Raw genomic sequence first — 21,649 nt, 5'->3', positions numbered from 1 at the left:
CGGGAGGCTGAGACCGGAGGATCACAGTTCACAGCCAGCCTCAGCTGCTTAGTGAGGCCCTTTGCAACTCAGTGAGACCCTGTTTCAATATAAAGAATAAAAAATAGGGCTGGGAGTGGAGCTTGGAGGTAGAATGCCCCTGGGTTCCATCCCCAGTACTGAATGAATGAATGAATGAATGAATGAATGAATAAATAAATAGTATGTTTGCTGGGCTGGTTTGGAGTACAATGCCCCTGGGTTCCATCCCCAGCATCACACAAACCACACACATGAAAAAAATTATATATATGTATGTGTGTGTAGTGGGGATGGAACCCAGGGACATTGTACCTCTATGCTACATCCCAGCCCTTTTTATTTTTATTTTGAAACAGGGTCTAAGTTGCTGAGGCCGGCCTTGAACCTGCAATCCTTCCTCAGCTTCCCAGGTACTGAGATTGTATGTAATCACACCTGGCTAAAAAACAATATATAGATTGCTATTTATATACAAATATACATTGATATATGTTTATGGTACTGGGGACTGAACCCAGGAGCATGCTACCTCTGAGCTACACCTTCAGCCCTCTTTTATTTTTATTTTGAAACGGGGCCTCGCTAGTTTGATGAGCGTCTCACTACTTGCTGAGGCTTTCCTTGAACCTGTGATCCTCCTGTCTCAGCCTCCCAAGGGGATTATAGGCGTGCGCCACCACGCCTGGTTAAACAGCAATAACTTAAAAAACAGCTGAGACCCGGGCGTGGTGGCGCACGCTTGTAATCCCGCATTCAGGAGGCTGAGATAGGAGGATCGCGGTTCGAGGACAGCCTTAGCTACTTAGTGAGGCCCTCTGCAACTCAGTGAGGCCCGTTTTCAAAATAAAGAATAAAAAATAGGGCTGGGGGTGTAGCTCGGAGGTCGAATGCCCCTGGGCTCCATCTCCAGTACCGCAATAAACAAACAAACAGTTGAGGTAGAGGTGGGCAGTAGGAAGCCCTTCTTTCTAGAAGACTGTAACGGAAGCATGTAGGAGACTCCAGAAAGCCCACGTCACACGGTCGCTGCTCTGCTGCCTCCAGGGTGGAGTCGCCAGTCACCAGAGGCGCCGGGCGAAACGCGCGTTAGCCACGGCACTGTCATCGCCCGCAAGTTTACTCACTGCGGCTAGGTACCAAGGGGGAAGCTACTTGGGGGGCTGAGACAGGAGGATCGCAGGTTCAAGGCCAGCCTCAGCAAGTCAGTGAGCGTCTCAGCAACCTAGCAAGATCCTGTTTAAAAATAAAAAATAGCCGGGCGTGGTGGCGCAGCTTGTCATCCCCGCGCTTGGGAGGCGGAGACAGGAGGATCGCGCAGGTTCGAGGCCAGCCTCGCTGGTTTAAGAGACCCCGTTTCCAAATAAAAAGTATAAAAATAGGTCTGGGGGTGTAGCCCGGAGGTAGAAGGGTTTCTAAGAACCCCAGTACCACCAAAAAATAAAAATAAATAAATAAATAAATATAAAAATACGAAATAAAAGGGGCTGGGGTTGTTGCTTGGAGGTATAATGCCCCTAGGCTCAATTCCCAGCAAGACACACACACACACACACACACACACACACTACAGAAAGTCAGAGCCTGCCATTTAACCTAGCCGGGTGTGGTGGCACACCTGCAATCCGATTACTTGGGAGGCTGAGACAGGAGGCTCGCAGGTTCGAAGCCAGCCTCAGCTACTTGGTGAGGCTCTCAGCAACTTAGTGAGACCTTGTTTCCAAATAAAGAATAAAATAGGTCTAGGAGTGTAGCCCAGAGGGAGAAAGCCCCTGGATTTCATCCCAGCACCACACACACACACACACACACACACACTCTCTCTCTCTCTCTCTCTCTCTCTCTCTCTCTCTCAAATAAATAAATAAATAAATAAAATTTTAAAAAAGGGTTGGAGGCATAGCTGAGAGGTAGAATGCCCCTGGACATAATCCCGATTACTAAACAACACAAAATATTTAACAGGGCTCTGCAACAGGATGAGACAAATTCAGCCTGTGAGGCGCGCCACAAAGTAACTTGGTCTTCCTCTTCACGGAGTCTGTATCGTGAGAGCAGCACACACAGAAAGACAAGAAAGCAGCAGGACGGCCAGGCATGGCGGGCTTCTGCCTGGGTCTCCATCAAGGACCCCTTATAGCCACAGAAATAAAAGCATTTTGGGAAAATACAGAAATTTGAATATGGATATGTAGGACAAATGTAGATGTGAGCCGGGCGTGGTGGCGCACGCTTGTCATCCCAGCGCTCAGGCGGCGGAGACAGGAGGATCGCGGTTCGCGGACAGCCTCAGCTACTTAGTGAGGCCCTCTGCAGCTCAGTGAGACCCTGTTTCAAAATAAAGAATAAAGGCCAGGCGTGGTGGCGCGCGCTTGTAATCCCCGCGCTTGGGAGGTGGAGACAGGAGGATCGCGCAGGTTTGAAATCAGCCATGCTGGCGTAAGAGACCCTGTTTCAAAAATATAAAAATAGGTCTGGGAGTGTAGCCCGGAGGTAGAAGGGCTTCCAGGAACCCCAGTACCACAAAAATAAATAAATAAATAAAAAATAAAGAATAAGCCGGGTGTGGTGGCGCACGCTTGTAATCCCCGCGCTTGGGAGGCAGAGACAGGAGGATTGCGCAGGTTCGAAGCCAGCCGTGCTGGCTTAGGAGACCCTGTTTCCAAATAAAAATATAAAATAGGTCTGGGAGTGTAGCCCAGAGGTAGAAGGGTTTCCAGGAACCCCAGTACCACAATAAAAAAAAAAGAATAAAAAATAAAGCTGGGAGTGTAGCTCAGAGGTAGAATGCCCCTGGGTTCCATCCCTAGTACTGCAAATAAATAAATAAATAAATAAATAAATAAATAAATAAATATATATATATTTAGATGTGGCAATAATATTGGGGTTGTTAAAAATGTCCTTAATCTGGGTTTGGTGGTATATACCTGTAATCCTAGTACTTGGGAAGCAGAGACAGGAGGATCGAAGGTTCGAGGCCAGCCTCAGCTACTTAGTAAGGCCCTCTGCAACTTAGTGAGGTCCTGTTTCAAAATAAAATAGGGCTGGGAGTGTAGTTCAAATGTAGAACACCCTTGATTCAATCCCCTGTACCCACTTCCTACACACAAAATGCCTTCTACCTGGGAGAGTTGCACTGTAGTACTGAGAATATGACCATGCCGCCCACACTTAGCTCAGTGAAAACTAAGGGCACAGAGAGGAAGGAAGGAAGGATGGATGGACACACGGATGGATGGAAAGAGCTGACTGTAAGGCAGGAAGGACTGTGAATTGGGCCTGGGGGTGTAGCTCAGGGCCAAGCGCGTGATCCTCTCAGGAAGGGAGCGAGGGAGCGAGGGAGGGGACGGGCCTGGTGACTCCATGCAAAGGATATTTAGTAGTCATTGTAGGACTGCTTTTTCTTTCGAAGTACCTGAGATTGAACCCGTGGACATTCTACCTGCCCCCACCCCCAGTCCTTTTTGATTTTTTATTTTGAAACAGGGCCTTGCTGAAGCTGGCCTCGAGCCTGCAATCCTTCGATCTCAGCTCCCAAATGCTGGAATTACAGGTATGAACCACTATGCCTGGCTTCAAAATAGATATTTTTAAAAGGAAAAAAAAAGAAAAAGAAAAAAGTAATATCACCTGTGTGTGGAGGACAAGCCACATCCTGAGCCCGGAAGGGGGTGGTGATGGCGCCCGAACTGAGCTCTGCCTGTGGGGTGGGCGGTGAGCTGGGGGGCGGGGGCAGAGTGTAGCGGGGGCCCTTTGGAGCAGGGCAGCCTCCTGGGATGAAGCTGGTGGATGGGTGAAGAACATTCCAGAGGCCAGTGGCACAGGAGAGGGGCGCTGCCCAGAGAAGCCCAGAAATGGTAGCCAGTACTGGCTCCTGCGGGCCGTGCTGCTGCGGGCCGGCCCGGGAGATGCTCCCCGGGTCTTCCATGTTGCTCAGGACTCACCGTACATGTGACCAGCAGGGCTTCTGAGCTGGAGGCCGGAGCTGGACTGCGTCTTCGCCGGCTCTTGGCTGTACTGCCCTGGGCCAGCCCTCGACTCAGGTTTGGCCCTGCCTGAGTTCTGGATGATGTGCACATCTGAGCTGGTCGGGGACGCGGAGACGAGAGGGCAGGACATGGCGTGGGCCATAGTACTCCTCAGACTGAACTCAACCCCGGCGCAGACGCTGCTTAGCCAAGAGCGGCCGCCCCGGTGTCTCTGCAGGGCCTAGGGGGGCGGCCCACGGTGGCTTCCGAAACCTTGCTGGCCACGGAGGCAGGCTGGATCTTGCTAGATCTGGGGAATGTCCTGCCTCCTCCCCTTCCCGTGACAACAGGCGCCACCTGGGGCCTTCTGTCCTTCCCTGACCCAGGGGTGCTGCCTCTGCCCTTGGGATCCTCCCTTCCCTGGCTTTCCTGTGGGCTCTGTCCTGGGCACCCAGAGATGACACGCTGACCCTTGGGATGCTCCTCTTTCCTGCTGACCCTGCAGGAGCCAGGCTCCAAGGATGGCTACTCCACAGAATCACTCGAGGATGAGGATGAGTACTTTTTTTTTGGTGGTACTAGGGGTGGAACCCAGAGGCTTTCTACCTCCGGGCTATACTCCCAGACTTTTTTTTTCTTTTAAACAGGGTCTCCCTAAGTTGCCAAAAGCCTAAGTAGCCGAGGCTGGCTTCAAACCCATGCGATCCTCCTGTCTCAGCCTCCCAAGCACGGGGATTACAAGCGTGCGCCACCACACACGGCAGATGAGTTTAAACTTTTTATGAAAGGAAAGCCAGGGAAGGCCTGACTCATTAAATCAGAAACTCCGGGCTGGACTAGGGCATCCCCAAGGCTGAAAGCTCGGCACAACTGTCTGCAGCAGTGCTGCTTAGACAGGCCCTGGTCCTCCCACCAGGGCCACCGTGGGCACCAGGTGCCTCTGTGCAGGGGCTGGGGCAACAGTAACTCGGGCCTTCTGAGTTCCGGAGGGCTTCGTGCACTGGGACAGCCTCTGTGGTGCGCAGACACTGTAGATTCCACTTCAGCTGAGGCTGAATTCCCGTTCCCTCCCTGAATTATTTATTCCTCAAGCAATGGATGAAGGCCAGGAGGCGGGGGCAGTGGCGTGGGCGGGTGGGTCAGCAGGGAGGTGACTGGTGCCTTTAAAGATCGCTGCCCAAGGCAGGGCCTCTGCAGCAATGGGTTCCACAGGTGAAGTGGCCATAGAGCTCTCCTCTCTTTGGGTCATTTGGCATCATGATTCCCCTCAGGTCCAGGCCCTGGCCGCAGGCACCAGCCGCACTCGCATGCACAAGCAGCTCTGGGCACTGGGGAGCGCGAGGCCAAGGTCAAGCGCCGCTCTACAGACAGCAGGGCCGAGCACAGGCCTGGAGTGGCCGCCGCTCTAGGATGGTCCTCTCCCGCGCCACGGCAACTGCCCTGGCCGGCCACGCGCCCCCCCCCCGCCCACCCATGGTGAGCCTGTACTTGACACGCGCGCACGCCACGGTGGTCAGGATCTGCCCGTGACCGACCGTGGTCAGAAGATTCTGGAGGGGTCAGGGTGGGGACGGATGATGAACCTTTTTCTTCGGAACCACACAAACCCCACCAGGACACTCCAGCATAAAAGACGCAGTGGCGGGCCAAATGGACCACCATCCATACCACGAAAAACGCAACTGCTGACCCATGCCGGTTTTCTTGTTTCAACGTTTAATTCTGCCATTTTCTCTTAAAATTCAGGTTTTAACAAAGAGAACAGGGCTACTGTTTGCCAAATTCCAGCTATGAATCCACAGCATAGAAAGTCAAAGCTACAAGAAAAAATTGTCAATCTGCACAACTAATTTTAGAAAATAGTTTAGTACATTTTTTCTTATAAAACCCATTTACAGGAGATTATTCACATGGACTTATCAAATTTGCTCCTGATAATTCACAAAACGGATAACTAAACAAACTGTGCACAATAAATTTGAGGCAAAATATATACAAAGCAGCAAAACAAGTTTCTAAGTAGAATATATTCACTTTGAAATAAACTAATATTAAAAGACAGGACACTTTCTTTGAATGCCACACAAGGAGAGCGGTGCGCTGCCGCCTTGCAGATCAACACTTCAAGACAGACGGACACACCTTCACAGACCTTTACCAACTGCAACAAAACGCTTCAGATTTAATGTCAGGTACCACTGTATTCTGCTGAGTGAGGCCATAGCACACAGGCCTGTTTGCTTTCTAGAAAGAATGAGGTCATGCAGAGTACTCTGCCCAGAACACTCAAGGCCCCGGTTTAATCCCCAGCACGAGAGAGAAAGAGAGAGAGAGAGAGAGAGAGGAGAGAGAGAGAGAGAGAGAGAGAGAGAGAGAGAGGAAGAAAGAAAGAAAGAAAGAAAGAAAGAAAGAAAGAAAGAAAGAAAGAAAGAAAGGAAGGAAGGAAGGAGAGAGGAGGGGGGAGGGAGGGAGGGGGGAAGAGAGGGAAGGGGTGGGGGAGAGAGCAAGAGGGGGAAGGGAGGGCCGCAGTTCTCCTACTAATTCTTTTGCACTCTAGTGACCTCATAGATAAACACAAGGACAGGGGCCAAATCCCACCAGAAGGAATGCTGTGAATTCAGCATGTGGCAACAAAAACGTGTTTTGGGAAAACTCGTTTCCTAACTCAGGTATATGAGCGGAGAGGGAGATGTGCTGACCAGCTTTTTTGTCAGCTTCCCTAGAAGCCCAGAGATTCCAGCCTAAGTGGCCATCCTGAAGCCTTGCACAGTACCACAGTAACAGCAGAGGACAGGTGACAATGAGGTTTCTTGCCCAAGGCACACCGGAGGCTGCGCAGCTCCGGAAGCAGACGGGGCAGGGCTCCCTCCCACCCCTGCCCACCCTGCTTGACCATGCACCCAGGAACTGCTGGCAGGGGCTGACTTGGGCCAGAGTGCGCTAAGGCACCTGTCCCCTGGTTTAAGAAGTGTTGTTTGACAAATCAGCTACCTGGGCACCCATGGGAGACACAGGCAATGAAATAAAATGTTGATATTTTGGCAACCAAAAGCTGTTTCTTCAAAGCTCATTTTATAACCTGCTTCAGTAGCATTTCTAACAGAAAACTCCTTTTGCTTAAAAAGCAGATGAAAAAAAAAAAAAAAAAAAAAAAAAAAACCCTGCACATTTACCTCCAGGGCTCTCTCTTCGTGCCCAGATTACCTAAAGGGCCGCACAACATTCACGACAAGTCACTAGCTTCCACGACTCGACTCTGCACCACACCGTTAGGATCTGCTGTGTGTGGCGAGGAGCCCAGCCCAGCTCCACCCGCCACAGCCGCGTCCCTCACCAGCGCCACGCTGACAGCCATGGAGAACGCCTGCTCCCCGCGCGGCCCTGCTAGATGGTTCCTGAGGCCACAGACAATCTGTTGGCTCTCTTCCCGCTTCTAAACTCTTATCACTAAGCTGCTTTTAAAGGAGTGTTTCTTTCTTGCCTTGGCCAGAAACGCTCTCCTCCGGCCTGTCCCAGCGGTTCCCAAGCTGCCTGGTGACTCTTGGGAAGTGCAGTCCTCCGGGCAACCTGAAAACACGAAGCAGCCACCTGAGGAGTTTCCTCTAGAGCCGACCCAGCACTAATCTCCAATTCAGTAACCACATCAACGACTCACCAGTTACACTAGGCTCACCATATGCTGCTGGGCCATTTGAATGAGAGCTCAAGAATCATTCGTCCAGCTCAAGGACAGTAAGAATTTTAGCTAGAGAACTATGTGCATACTAAAATAGGTAAATAAAGTTATCAGGTATTTAATATACTGTGCCAAGGTGTCTCATTTAAAAATGCATCGAACCACATGGGCAGAACTTTACCCGACACAAGCGCACTTCCCAAAGGGCCCCAGCAAACTCCAGCTGGTTTAGGTGGAGCCAGTGACACCTGACCCACTACCGCCAGCTCCATTTCTTCCAGATCCCTTCAGCTGTAAAGAACATCCATGCCTTGCCATGGCAATGGTTGAAAGGACCTGCCTTCCTCTCATCTTTGCTTTTGAATATAAAGTTTGTTCTGTTGAAAAATGATTAACATTTTAAGCAGGGGAAAGAAAAAGTGGTCTGCTAGATTAAATTTTAAAAGGATTTTGTTATTTGCTATACAAATATACATTCAACTTTTACAACGTTCACTTGAGTCTGACCACCTTTTCTATAGAGGAACAAGAGACCAACACTTTGAATCTCTGACTTCAAGGACACTATTACAGATACTCAGATGTCCTCAGAGCTTTTGCAACGACAAAACTGAAGATGACCAAAAGGCTCAGGTGTTAGAATGTACATAGTCCATGTTTTCCAGCAGCACACAAACTCTTAAGGAAACCATCATCATATCTGGACCACCCTACTGGCTGGTCCTCTTGGTCTCTAACATGCTGTGGCTGACAGCCTAGCAGCTTGGCTGTACTATACAAGCCGCCTCTTCTTGGAACTGCTGTCTTCTTTCTCCAGGCTCCTCCTGTCCCAGTCAGAGTTCCGCTTTGTAGGATGGCTGGCAGCGCCGTAGCCCTCCTGTTCCCCTTCGCTGAGAGCCCTGGTCTCTCTGCGGTGCCTGGACCCCCCTTCAGGGTCACCTTTTCTTTGATTTGAAGATGCGTCTGTGTCAGCAGCTGGAGGCTCAGCCTGCGGGAGAGGTTTGTGGTTGCTCAGAGGAGATATGTTAGCGGCGGACAGAGGCACAATACTGCCCAGATCCTGGGAAGTCACAGGGACGCCTGGCTCTCCACAGGGAGGTGTGGCTCCTGGATTCTGGGGGCTGGAGGGCCGTAGCTCTCTTAGGAACTGTCCCATGACATCAGTGCCCAACCTCCTGAGGAGCCGAGGGTCCCGAAGTCGGTCCTGAAGGGAAGGCCTTTCAGGGTCTTTTGAGGTTCCAGTGACACTAGCTTCAGTGCAGTCAGAGGGTGTTTGGTAGAGAGAGGAGGCAAAAGATGTCGTGGCAAATCCGCTGTCCAGCTTGCTGCTGGGCAAGCCGCCTTGGGGCCGGGCCGCCTCTGGGGCGATGGTGGGGGGGTGGGTCAGGCTTCTCTGGAGAATGGGCTTGAGCTTCAGAATCTTGGCTGCATCGTGTCGGTAGTTTTTGTCGCAGGTCCTGATGATGGCGCCACGCTTCTGAGCGTCCTGAATCAGGTTATTCCAGTGCTCGTTTTCCTTGACACAAAGAGAAGGAGAAACAATTACACCCCAAAGGAATACTGTGAGACTCGGGGAGTGTGTGTTGCAGTTCTCGTTACTGAACAAGAAACACGAACATTACTCTTCAGACAAGACTTGAGAGGAAAATGCAATTACAGAGGCTAAAACCAAGTCACTCAAAACCAGGGCTGCCTGGCTCTCCTGGGCCAGGCGTGGGGCGCACGCTTGTCATCCCCGCGCTTGGGAGGCAGAGACAGGAGGATCGTGCAGGTTCAAAGCCAGCCGCGCTGGCTTAAGAGACCCTGTTCCCAAATTAGAAAAGTATATTTAAAAAAATAGGTCTGGAGTATAGCCCGGAGGTAGAAGGGTTTTCAAGGAACCCCAGTACCACAACAAAACAAAACAAAACAAACAAAGAAAGCCCAGCACTGGTCAGCCTACTAGGAAGAATGTCAACTCTTCTCATTGCTGCTGCTCACACCACAGATCTGTGCTGGCTATGAGATTCACATGTAGCTATTTAATTTCCATTAATTAAAATTAAATAACACTAAAACTTCAGCTGCAGCGGGACAGGGTGATGAACACCTTAATCCTAGTACTTGTGAGGCCGGGAAAAGAGGACTCGAGGACAGCCTTAGAAAGCAGCGAGACTCTCATCATCCTAGTGAGATCTTGTTTCAAAATAAAATAAAGCAGGGCTGGGAGTGCAGCTCAAAGGTGGGACGCCTCGGTTCGAGTACCCATCTGCCCACACACAAACTCAGCTACTCAGCTGCCCAGCCCTGTCTGAACTGCACAGCGGACACACACTCCCACCACTGCACAAGAGGCGTAGTGTTTTTTTCTTTTTGGCGGGTCTGGGCATGGAACCCAGAGGCATTTGACCTCCAAGCTACACCACCTGTCCTATTTTTTATTCTTTATTTTGAAACCGGGTCTCACTGAGTTGCGGAGGGCCTCACTGAGTAGCTGAGGCTGTCCGTGAACCGCGATCATCCGGTCTCAGCCTCCCGAATGCTGGGATTACAAGCGTGCCCGCCACGCCGGCAAGGAGGCCGAGTGTCTTAAGGAAGCAAACTTTGGCATGCGTGTGACTGCTCCAGAAAGAGGCCTGTAGCTTCACTGGCTTCCTGAAGGTCTAATACGTCTTACTCCACTGCGGCAGTATTCCAAAGGCATCACCCCATCTTGTTTGGAGAAAACTGGAGCGCCGACCTGCCGACCTGCGAGGCTATGGAAGGTGCTGGTGACCGGGAACCAGGAAGTGACTAGTGCTAGATTCCTCGGTCAAACACCTGTAGGAGTTATCTTAACATATTCATTTTATTTCTACATTAGCTTTCATGCATGCAAGAGTGATACGATGAAAACTGAAGTCATAAAATACGCTTGTAATCCCAGCATTCGGGAGGCTGAGACCGGAGGGTCACAGTTTGTGGACAGCCTCAGCTACTTAGTGAGGGCCTCTGCAACTCAGTGAGACACTGCTTCAAAATAAAGAATAAAAAATAGGGCAGGAGCCGGGCGTGGTGGTGCACGCTTGTAATCCCCGCGTTTGGGAGGCTGAGAAAGGAGGATCACGCAGGTTTGAAGCCAGATGAGACTGGCTTAAGAGACCCCATTTCCAAATAAAATATAAAATAGGTCTGGGAGTGTAGCCCAGAGGTAGAAGGCCCCTGGGTTCCATCCCCAGTACCATCAAATAAATAAATAAATACATAAATAAAAATTCTAAGTGCAAGTAAAAAGCTATGTCATGTCTTAGAAGTGTGGCATGTCGCGATTAATGGCTTCTTGGGCCTGACGAACTACAGCTCCAATGCCGAGTCCACAGGATTTGTTGGGTTTAAAGGAAGTTGTGGGAGTGAAGCGTGAGCTGGAGCAGGCCACGTGTCGCCAGCAGGCGAGGGGGCAGTACCAGGCTTTGTGTTCACCTCTCTTCCTCACTCAGAGACCTCTAGATTCTTAGCCTGTGGCTGAAACACATGAGAAGCAGACAGCTTTGCTATTTTTGCTAAGGCTATTATACCAAAATGTGACATTTAATCCAATCCTAAGATCACAAGAAGAGTTTTCAGAAGGCGGCCAGTAATCTGGGCTTCTCATGAGGAAAAGTGAGTTAGAGAATTAAAATAAAAAGTGGGGGGCAGGTGAGAAGGGAGAGCCCAAGAACAAAAAATCGTATTGGAAAGCCCAGACGACAGCTTGGCGTCTGCACTGCAGTGTCTCCTCCACTGTGGTGTAGGGATGGAACGTGCTTGCAGGGCTCCCGCACACGGCGGGGCTCCTCTTCCAGTCCGCCTCTCTATGCAATGCTGCCTTCCTAGAGCGAGGACATGCTCTGAAAACAGCAGTGCCCGGCAAGTTCATGGAAGTACGACCCCGGGCTTCCCAAGGACTTGCTTCTTTTTTTTTTTTTCTTTACTAGAGACTGAACCCAGGAACATTGTACCACTGAGCTACACCCCCAACCCCCACCTTTTTTGGTGGTATTGGGGATAGAACCCAGGGGCCTTCTACCTCCAGGCTACACTCTCAGACCTATTTTATATTTTATTTGGAAACAGGGTCCCTTAAGTCACCTAAGGCTGGCTTCGAACCTGCGTGATCCTGTCTCAGCCTCCCAAGCGCGGGGATTACAAGCGTGCGCCACCACACCTGGCACCCCCAAGCCCTTTTTACTTTTTATTTTGAGAGTCTAAGTGGCCTAGCCTTAAACTTAGGATCCTCTTGCCTCAGCTCCCCAAGTAGCTAGGATTACAAGTGTGCACTCTTGCACCTGATTTGCAATCGCCTTTTCAATGCTTTATTTTACAGTACTGGGGATCAAACCTAGGGCTTCGTACATGCTAGGCAAGTACTCTACCATTAAGCTACACCCCTAGACCATTTCTTCATTTTGAAATATCAACATTTATATTAGACACAAAATCTTTAGCAATACTTAACCCTATGTTGGTATGAAAAAAAATTTTGAGGGTTTTTTTTATACCAACTTAAAAACAGAAACATAAAAATAAAGAGCACATAGCTTTTAAAGCTTCTTTTAGGGGATACACAAAGACATCACTTAAGAGACCAGAGGACCTAGCCAGGGAAGAGTTAAATGAGACAGAAGGTATGCCTGAATGCCCTCTGGTGGTACTAACCAAAACCTACGGAGCTGGCGCCTCTCCTCAGAGACCAATGATGCTGTTAGAACAGAACACCACCACCAGTATCACTCCCAGGGGCAAGCAACACAGCATGCGCTGGATGGAGCACCGCCACTGCTGACTGCAGGCCCCGCGGCCCCTGACGAGGCGCCGCTGCGCCTTCCTTGCCGCGCGTCCCTTCCCGAGGAGCAGCCCCTGCCCTGGCAGGCAGCGCTGCAGAACAGCAGACGGGGCACACCCTGCACAGACTCCAGGAGTTAAAGGGCAGGAGAGCCGTGTTTCTGTAGTGTTTACCAAGTGCCAGAGACCGATGGAGCACGGGAGTATAAGCGTTTATATCATGCACAGCTTCTGTATGTCCACGATCCTGTGATGTACCTCATTTTTTTAAAAGGTTACCTTGAGAACCTACTGCAGACACTTGTGCTTTGGGCTGGGAATGGGTGAGTGGTTTATGAGTATGCACACAAAAGCTCCCCAGAAAAATTTGCCTGAGTAAACAACCTTTATTTCCATTTTGATGGAAATAATTTCCATTTTGAAGGAAGATAAAAACAAAAAATTCACTGCAAACACTTGAGCTCCCCGTGGCCTCAAGAATGTACCTACCATGAGGGTCCTCAGATGTCCAAGGATGAAGAGGCTGTACTTGGCTCGCGTGATGGTGACGTTCAACCTCTGCAAACTGGCCAAGAACCTGAGCAATACAAAGACAGTTACTTCTTCCTACCGCATGGCTTCACATCTTGATTCAAATGAGACCGGCAGTATCTTTGCTGGTGCTACTTCCTTGGTGGTCCTAGTGCTTACGCTCTGTCTCAGTCAGGTCACCTGGCACACAGGTGATTCCCATCAAGGTTTTCTTGGTGCCTTGCTTCAAAGTGATGCCTCTGCCAACATCCTATTTTGACTTAAATGAAATTCTTGAAAATTTAACAGTATGACCTTTTTTTTGAGGGGAGTGGTACTGGAAGTTGAACCCAGAAGCATTCTACAGTCTACCTCCAAGCCCTATTTATTTTTGTGGAACTGGAGATTGAACCCAGGGGCGTTTGACCACCAAGCTCCATCCCCCGGCCTTACTTTATTTTTATTTTGAAACAGGGCCTCACTGGTTCATCACTGGGTTGATGAGAGGCTACCCTTGAACATGTGAGCCTCCTGTCTTAGCCTCCCAAGTATTGGAATTATAAGCAAGATGCCACACCTGGCTCCTTATTTTATTTTTTATTTTGAAACAAGGTCTCATTAGGTTACTGAAAGGTCTTGCAAAATTGCTGAGGCTGGCCTTGAACCTGTGATTCTTCTGTTTCCCAAGTAGTGGGATTATAGGTGTGTACCACCACACCCGGCAACAATGACTTTTAGGTCTTAAAACTATCCTAAAATATTAGTTGTCATTAATTTTTTATTTTTGGTATTAGAGATGGAACCCGTACCAGTACCGTTTTTGCTTTTTGTTTTGAAACAGGGTCTCACTAGATTGCCAGGAGTCTCACCATGTTGCTGAGGCTGTCACCGAACCTACAATCCTCCTGTGTTGGCCTCCCAAGTACTGGGATTACAGGCATGTGCCACTACATTTGGCTTATTCTTTAGATTGCTGAAATACTGTGAAACTAGTGCAGAAATATACAAATCAGAAATAGAATGGGTATAAGTTACAGGTGAAATTTTAAACTTGCAAGAAAGAATGAACAAATGATCCGTGATAACCAGCTTCTAGATATACATCCCAGGGAGAGATGAAGATCATTTTCAAATTACTATTTTCTTTTAGAATAATTAAACAAATTTATAACCAGCAAGTCCCACCTATTTCTCATGAGAAGGAACAAATAATCACATTAAGTGTCTCAAGCTTGAAGAGACAATAGAGTTCTGGACATCTACTGGTAAATAAACTGCCAGTAATTAAGATTAACATGCTAAATGCAGAAAAACAGAGAAGGGCAGAACCACTTCCTAACACATACAATGTGAGACTCACATACCCTTGCAAAATACACTTTCCCATTATTTATTTCACTGTTATTAAGTGTAAGAATAAAGTCACACTTTGAAATGGTTTAATACACAAGATGCCAAGCTAAAGGGACCTAACAGTGAATCAATTTTATAACTTAAAAAATAATCCTTTGTGATACCATAAGGGTTTGTGTAAAAAAAAATTAATAAAGCAAATAGTGTTCTCTAACAATGACCAATGATGGATCTGATCCTAGATTATAAACAAGTAAATAAGTAACCAGGCATGCTGGGACATGTCTGTAATCCCAACTACTCTGGAAGGAGGACTGCAATTGTGAGGCTGGTCTGGGCAATTCAACAATTTGGTTATTTAAGACAAGGTCTCAAATAACCAAATGGAGTCATGCGTGGTGGTGGACGCCTGCAATGCTAGTACCTGGGGAGGTTGAAACAGGAAGATCTCAGGTTCAAAACCAATCTACTGCTCAAAAACAGGAGTAAGACCTTGTTTCTAAATAAAAAATAAATAAAAATAGGGCTGGGTGTATAGCTTAGAAGTAGAATGCCTATGAGTTCAACCCCGAGCATCACACATACAAAAAAGAGTTGGTGTGGTGACCTATGTCTGTCATCCCAGCACTTGGGAGGCGAAGACAGAGAACCCCTGGTTGGAGGCCAGCCGCAGCAATTAGCAAGACTCTCTACAACTTAGCAAGACCCTGTTCCTCCTCTCTCCCTCCTTCCCTGTCTTACACACACACACACACACACACACACACACACACACACGCGCGCGCGCGCTGGTAGCGTAGCCCAGAAATAAAATAACTAGGTTCAAATAACTGGGTTTGATCCCCAATAAAGGGATGTAGCTCAGTGGTAGACCATCCCTAGGTTCAATCGACAACCACAAAAATGTGTAAGCCCAGCAACAAATGGCAGCTGCTCACCCAATGGAGCCTTGCACGGCGTTTGCTCTGACACAGGTGACAATGACGCAGTCCTTCTGCCGGCCCTGGAATGCATCCACAGTGTCTACTTCTGCTGGTCTATTTACAGAAGAGAAACATGTTTGTCAGAAAAAAGTAAAATTATTAAATACCTGTACACAGTAATCACAGAGTTTTCTTCATGGCAGCTGGCAGTGTGTCTCAATCCCACTGTGCCCATGGCCTGGCAGCCGCTAGTCTACTCCCGGCCTCCGCGGCTCTTCTTATACTGAGAACGCCATCCAAATGGACTCTGTACACACAGTGCTCTCTAACGGACTCCCTTCCCTTAGCCTCGCAGCAGGTTCATCTGTGTTGCAGCATACAGCAGATTTCATTCCTTTTCTGACTAATATTTCATTGAAGAGAGCGTTACTTATCCATTCACAACTGGCAAATATTTGGGTTACCCCAGCTTGACTTACAACAACTCAGGTCGCTATGAATATATACGTGTACGTCTCGGTGTGAAAATTCTCTACCTGTACAGAATGAAGTGCAGCACATTTAACTACCTGAGAAATCACTTACTCTTTTCCCTAGTGACTGGCTACTTTGTGCTCTCATCAGCAACCTGTAAAGGGTTCCAATTCCTCCAGGTCCTTCCTGTTGATGTTTTTGGTGCCTGGGAATGAGCCCAGGGGCATATACCTCTGAGCTACACCCCAGCCCTTTTTCTTATTTTGAAACAGGGTCTCGCTAACTTGCCAAGTCTAGCCTTGAAACTGCTATCCTTACCTTGGCTTCCAAGTCCCGGGATGACAGGCATGTGTGGCGCTGTGCTCGGTTTTATTATTAAAGCCACCCTGATGGGCATGGAATGCTATCTTGTAGTTTTAATTTGTATATCTCTAACGGCAAATGATATCAAGTATTTTTACATGTACTTATTGGCCATTAGTTTATCTTTCCTTTGAAAAATATTCAAATCATTTGATCATTCTTAAAATTATGGAGTTTTAATAGTTCTTTATATCTTCTAGATATAAGAAACTTACCAGATTTGTGATTTCAAGTATTTTCTCCCATTCTATGGGTTGTTTTGCTATGGGGTGTATGTGTGTGTGTGGTGTGCAGGAGCATAGGAACCCAGGGACTCATGTATGCTAAGTAAAGCACTATACCACTGAACTACACCCCAATCCTCTCAGTATCCTTGAACACACAAACTTTTAAAATTCTTCTCTAAGTCCTATTTACTTACTTTTTCCTTGAGTGTCATATCTGAGGCCACAAAAGATTTACACTTACGCTTAGAAAGTTCGTGTGTGTGTGTAAAGGGGGCACGGGACATGGAACCTAAGGCCTCACTTACACTAGGTGAGCACTCTATTACTGAACTACACTCTCCGCCCCTTTGATTTTGACACAAGGCCTTGTCAAGTTGCCCAGTCTGGCTGGAACTTGCAACCCTCCTCCCACAGCCTTGAGTGGTCGCCTCCTTATTCGCCTGTTTGTAATCCAGGACTGACCCTCCACTGGTCACTACTGTTTGCCAGTGTCCCTGTCTGCTTGGTGCTGTGTCACTCTACCACTGCCTAAAACACACGTAAAATACCTCACCCTTTTCTATCAAACTCTTTGTCCAAATCCTTCTGAATCATCATCTTCTGGGCCTTGTAATGGGTTATTATGCCAATGTTTCGGAAAGTGACATCTCTTCTTTTGTCTTTAATAATCTTAATGATTTCCATCACCAATTTTATTTCTTGAACATTTACATATGAACTAAATAAGATAGGAAAAGAAAATACATCAAAATTAACAGCAGTCTAATTGCTAACAAGTTCCACTTGGTTGCTTCCCTATTAGTACAGGGCAGGCAGACAGGCCTCATCTCTATTCAGCCTGCAATAACTCACACAGGAAGCTAAAGTGACTACTAGTATCACACATGAGTAAATACAACTGACTGCCAGTGAGGCACGAGGCTGCAGAGGTGTGGAGGCGACTGAAGCTCAGGCACCTGTCTCTTCATCTGTTAAGACAAGGACAGAGCAACAGTATTTATAATAATGAAGATAAGATCAAGTTAACATGAATTACGAATCTGTTTCTACACACCAAGAAAGAAGATACACTACCTTCCTTAATTTCCTATCATTGGCCACGTACCACAGGACAGAGCACAGATTTCACCTTCAACGTGGCCTGCGAATTGAACACGGGGCTGCGGCAGTCTCCGCCCACACCCACCATCCTTCTCACCGGCCACCTCCTGCGCTCCGGCTCCACCCTCCAAACCACGTTTCCTTCACTGCCCAGCCAGACCTGAGGTGAACCAACAACCAGGGACAAGCTCTACCTGCACCAGTACTTCTGGGGCCACTCTGGTCTGTCTGACTGTAAAAGCCCCCCCAAATACCCACTCTTCTCATCTCCAAAGTCACTAGACAGACAACCCTGTGAGCTGGCTCTCTCTTCCTTCCCCTGAAATCTTCATTTTCGTTGGTGGCTTCTTGGGTTAAACCCCTCTAGTCGATAGCCCTCCTGACTTTGTTTTCAAATGCTCTCATGTCTCACCTCCCAACCCCCTGCTCTACTCCAGCAGGCCCTGCAAAAACCCTTGATGCCACAAGCCCTCTGGAGCTGCGATCTGATGGCCAGCTCTTTCTCTGTAGGTGAATGTCTCCCCTCCCCTCCCCCTCTTTGTTTGTTGTGATACTGGGGATTAAACCCAGGGGTATTCTTCGACTGAGCTACTCTTCAGCTCTTATATTTTGTTATGAGACGGAGTCTCACTAGGCTAAGAGTCTTGCTAAGTTGCTGAGGCTGGTCTCCAAACTGCAACCCTCCCATCTCAGCCTCCAAATTATTGGGATTACAGGTGTGTGCCACCATGCCCAGCTCCTTTTCCCTGTCTTCCTTAACACCTAGTTCCTCACCTGAGGACAGCACCTGCTCTGCAGTCCTCTTTGATATGGAAGCAGATGTTGCGTTTGTACCTATACCAACAAATACTGCCTCCAGACTATCATTCCTCTATTCTCTCCCCCAAATCCCTGGCTTCTCTGCTACCTGGAAAGATCACATCTTTTCGGCTGCCATTTATAGACAGCCTGAACAGGCTCAGTTTCATAATCCCAAGTCTTCAAAACATTCCCTGATTTGTGTTTCTACTTCCTTATTCCCATTAATACCTTCAACTACACCTATACCTACCCTTGACTGCACTTACCTTGGCCCTAGGTGATTACCTAGTAGTGTCTGTCTCCCTGCTAGGCCACACAATCACGCACCAGAGCCATGTCTGTTTCACTCATTGCCGTGATTTCCCCATGATTACCCAGATACGTAGAGCAAATGACAAGCTGTCAACATGGGTAGTAACAATGTGCCCTGGCACTAGGCAGAGAGATGCATATAGGAAATGTTTTGAATATAGTGTTAAACAAAAATAATGTAAGCATTCTGAGACCATCACTAGGGAAGAAAGAAAGAAAAGAACATACTCATTATCCCGTCGTTCTGAACCATCTCCAACATCAAACACAAGGTAAGGCTGAAATGGCCAGTCTGATGAACATCGATAGGTTTCAGTCTGTCTGTAAAAAAGAAATCAACATCCAGATGTTACAAGTATGTATTTTATTATTACAACTTTTTTTCTGGGTGGGGGAGCATCAAGGAAAGTAATGGGATGAGAAGGGCCTTCTTATATAAATGTGTACCAGTCAAGGTCCCAAACAAATTTCACTTTTATTCTAGTGTTAGGGAAAGTGATTTATGTAATTAAAATATATAATCATTATGATTAAAAGGTTACTTATAATAGGGTAAGTGGGAAAAAAGCAAGCCATACAATACTACGTAGAAGCCAGTCATGGTGGTGCACGCTTGTAATCCCAGTACTTGGGAGGCTGAGACAGGAGGATCACAGGTTCACAGGCAGCCTCAGATACTTAGTAAGGCCCTCTGCAATTTAGTGAGAACTTGTTCCAAAATAAAAAATAAAAAATAGGAGTAGGGATGTAGCTCAGAGGTAGAATGCCCCTGGGTTCTATCCCCAGTACTGCTAAAAACAAAAACAAAAACAAAACAAAACAAAAAAGAATACTATGCAGAGTATGGTTAGATCCCTCCCCCAATTTTAAAACAAACGTAAAAGATACTCATAAAAGAACTAGCAGGCTGGAGGTGTGGCTCAGTGGCAGAGTGCATATGTAGCCTGGCCAAGGCCCTCAGCTCAATTACTAGCATCAAGAACCCCACCACCGTAGCCAGGTGTGGTGGTGCACACCTGTAAAGGAGGCTGAGACAGTAGGATCTCCTTCAAGGACAGCCTCAGCTACTACTTAGTGAGGCCCTTAGCAACTCAGTGAAATCTTGTTTCAAAATAAAGAAAAAAAACTAGGGCTGGAGGCATAGCTCAGAGGTAGCATGCTCCAATGCCCCCAAGTTCCATCCCTAGTACCCCCCGAAAAGCACCACCATCACAAGACTGGAAACAGAGACTCTAAAATGCCTCCGCTGATTGTTTCTGGTAGCATAAGTAAACATGGGCGACATTTCCCCCCTCTTGTTGTGGTACCAAGGACTGGACTCAAGGGCATTCTATCTCTGGGCTACACCCCCTATTTTTATGATGATGATGGTACTGTGGATGGAACCCAGGGGCATTCTACCTGAGCTACAACTCCAGCCCTATTTTTTATTCTTTATTTTGAAACAGGGTCTGAGTTGCAAAGGGCCTAAGTAGCTGAGGCTGTCTGCGAACCACTATTCTCCCATCTCAGCCTCTCAAATGATGGGATTACAAAAGCAAGCGCCATCATGTCCAGCTTTATTTTTATTTCCAAACAGGGTCTTGCTAAGTTGCTGAGTCTCACTACTTGCTGAGGCTGTCCCCGAACCTGTGATCCTCCTGTCTCAGTCTCCCAAGTACAAAGATTACAAGGGTGTGCCACCAAAACCCAGCTTTCCCTCCTTTATGGAACCCAAGGGGCATTTGACTTCTGAACTACACCCCCTGCCCTATTTTTTCTTTATTTTGAGACATGGTCTCACTAAATTGAGGAGGGCCTCACTAAGTAGCTGAGGTTGTCCATGAACTGTGATCCTCCAGTCTCAGCCTCCTGAATGCTGGGATTACAAGTGTGTGCCACCATGCCCGGCTTCCCTCCACCTTTTTTGAATCTGCATTTGACTTCATCAACCTGATTGCACTTATAATTAGAGAAAATATTAAAACATAATTTATGCTTTTTACGATGAGACTTAAGACCACAGTTAAATGGCTAAACCTACAGATAAAATACCTTTCACAAGCAATGAGGAAAACCTACCTATTTGTTTTCAAGCTTTTGTTATAAACATAATTAGAAGGGAAGAGACATATGTCTGGGTGCATCCTGTACTGAATAGTGAGCTGTAAGATCGGCAGTCTGCCAATCATGTTCTGCTCCACATTCTCTTCCAGGAGTTTGTAGAAGCGAGCCATCATTGACTGGTCGTAGCCATAGTCCTGCGCTTTCTGAGAGGGGAAGCAAAGAAATCATTTCCAAGAATTTGTTCATAGTTGTCCCACACTCGTAAGCATGGCAAGGTTTAGGTAGCAGAAAATTAACAACAATCACAGAGTTAAGAGAAAGGAGATGTTTCTGACCCTGATCTTCAAAAAGTCTTAAATAAACCAAGCACAGTGGCATACATTTGTAATCCCTGTACTTGGGTGGCTGAGACAGGAGAATCACTGTTTGAGGCCAGCCTTAGCAACATAGGGTTGCCCTCAGCAACTTAGCAAGACCCTGTTTCAAATTAAAAATAAAGTAGGGAGAATGATATAACTCAGAGACACAATACCCGTGGGTTAAATTCCTAGTACCAAGAAAATAAAAACTAAAAAAGTCTTGAATATAGGTTGAGGTATTTTCTCTTTATTCAGAATACCCACATACTGTTTATGAACGAGATGTGATCTTGTGAATAAGCACGACCAATGCTACATGGATGTTAACACAGGCCACCTAAAAGAATAAATAACGAAGGAAATAAAGAGATTTAACATGATTTTAACAATTACTTCTGGGGTACGTCCTCACAAGTAGAAATATCGAGTACCATTGTAAACAAGCTTTTTGATCACCAATATCTTACTCCGCTCATCTAGAATGTACTAAGCATTTACCATATGGAATACTGTGACTGCCAAGGTAAGGTCAGGTCTCACACAATTTATACTCTAGTGCAGGAGGCCAGATTATAAATTTATTAAATTGATTTCACATATCAAATAATAGGTTATATACCTGTAATGTGAAAATGACCTATATTACAAATGAAAAGAACTGCCTTCATGTTATCACAGTTATGCCTTGAGATACACTGTTTTCAATGTCAACAGCCACACAAAGATTCAAAAAGTA

General features: G+C 47.3%; 1 protein-coding gene across 1 annotated transcript in view; it reads right to left on the bottom strand.

Annotated features, from left to right (window-relative positions):
* Nucleotides 1–5,234: 5,234 nt before the first annotated feature.
* The window catches only part of SETX (senataxin), a gene marked incomplete at both ends in the record, with an annotated part of 83,398 nt that continues 66,983 nt past the window's right edge, over nucleotides 5,235–21,649 (bottom strand). Inside the window, 8 exon segments of the mRNA XM_080708865.1 lie at nucleotides 5,235–5,350; nucleotides 5,461–5,539; nucleotides 8,444–9,181; nucleotides 12,934–13,021; nucleotides 15,246–15,344; nucleotides 16,848–17,012; nucleotides 18,737–18,829; nucleotides 20,570–20,757. Of these exon segments, the coding sequence (XP_080564991.1) occupies nucleotides 5,235–5,350; nucleotides 5,461–5,539; nucleotides 8,444–9,181; nucleotides 12,934–13,021; nucleotides 15,246–15,344; nucleotides 16,848–17,012; nucleotides 18,737–18,829; nucleotides 20,570–20,757 (1,566 nt within the window).

The sequence above is a fragment of the Muscardinus avellanarius genome, assembly GCF_963383645.1.
Source record: "Muscardinus avellanarius genome assembly, chromosome: 13".
Classification (NCBI taxonomy): Eukaryota; Metazoa; Chordata; class Mammalia; order Rodentia; family Gliridae; genus Muscardinus; species Muscardinus avellanarius.
The sequence above is the reverse complement of the archived record's forward strand: the minus strand, read 5'-3'. Positions and strand labels throughout refer to the sequence as shown.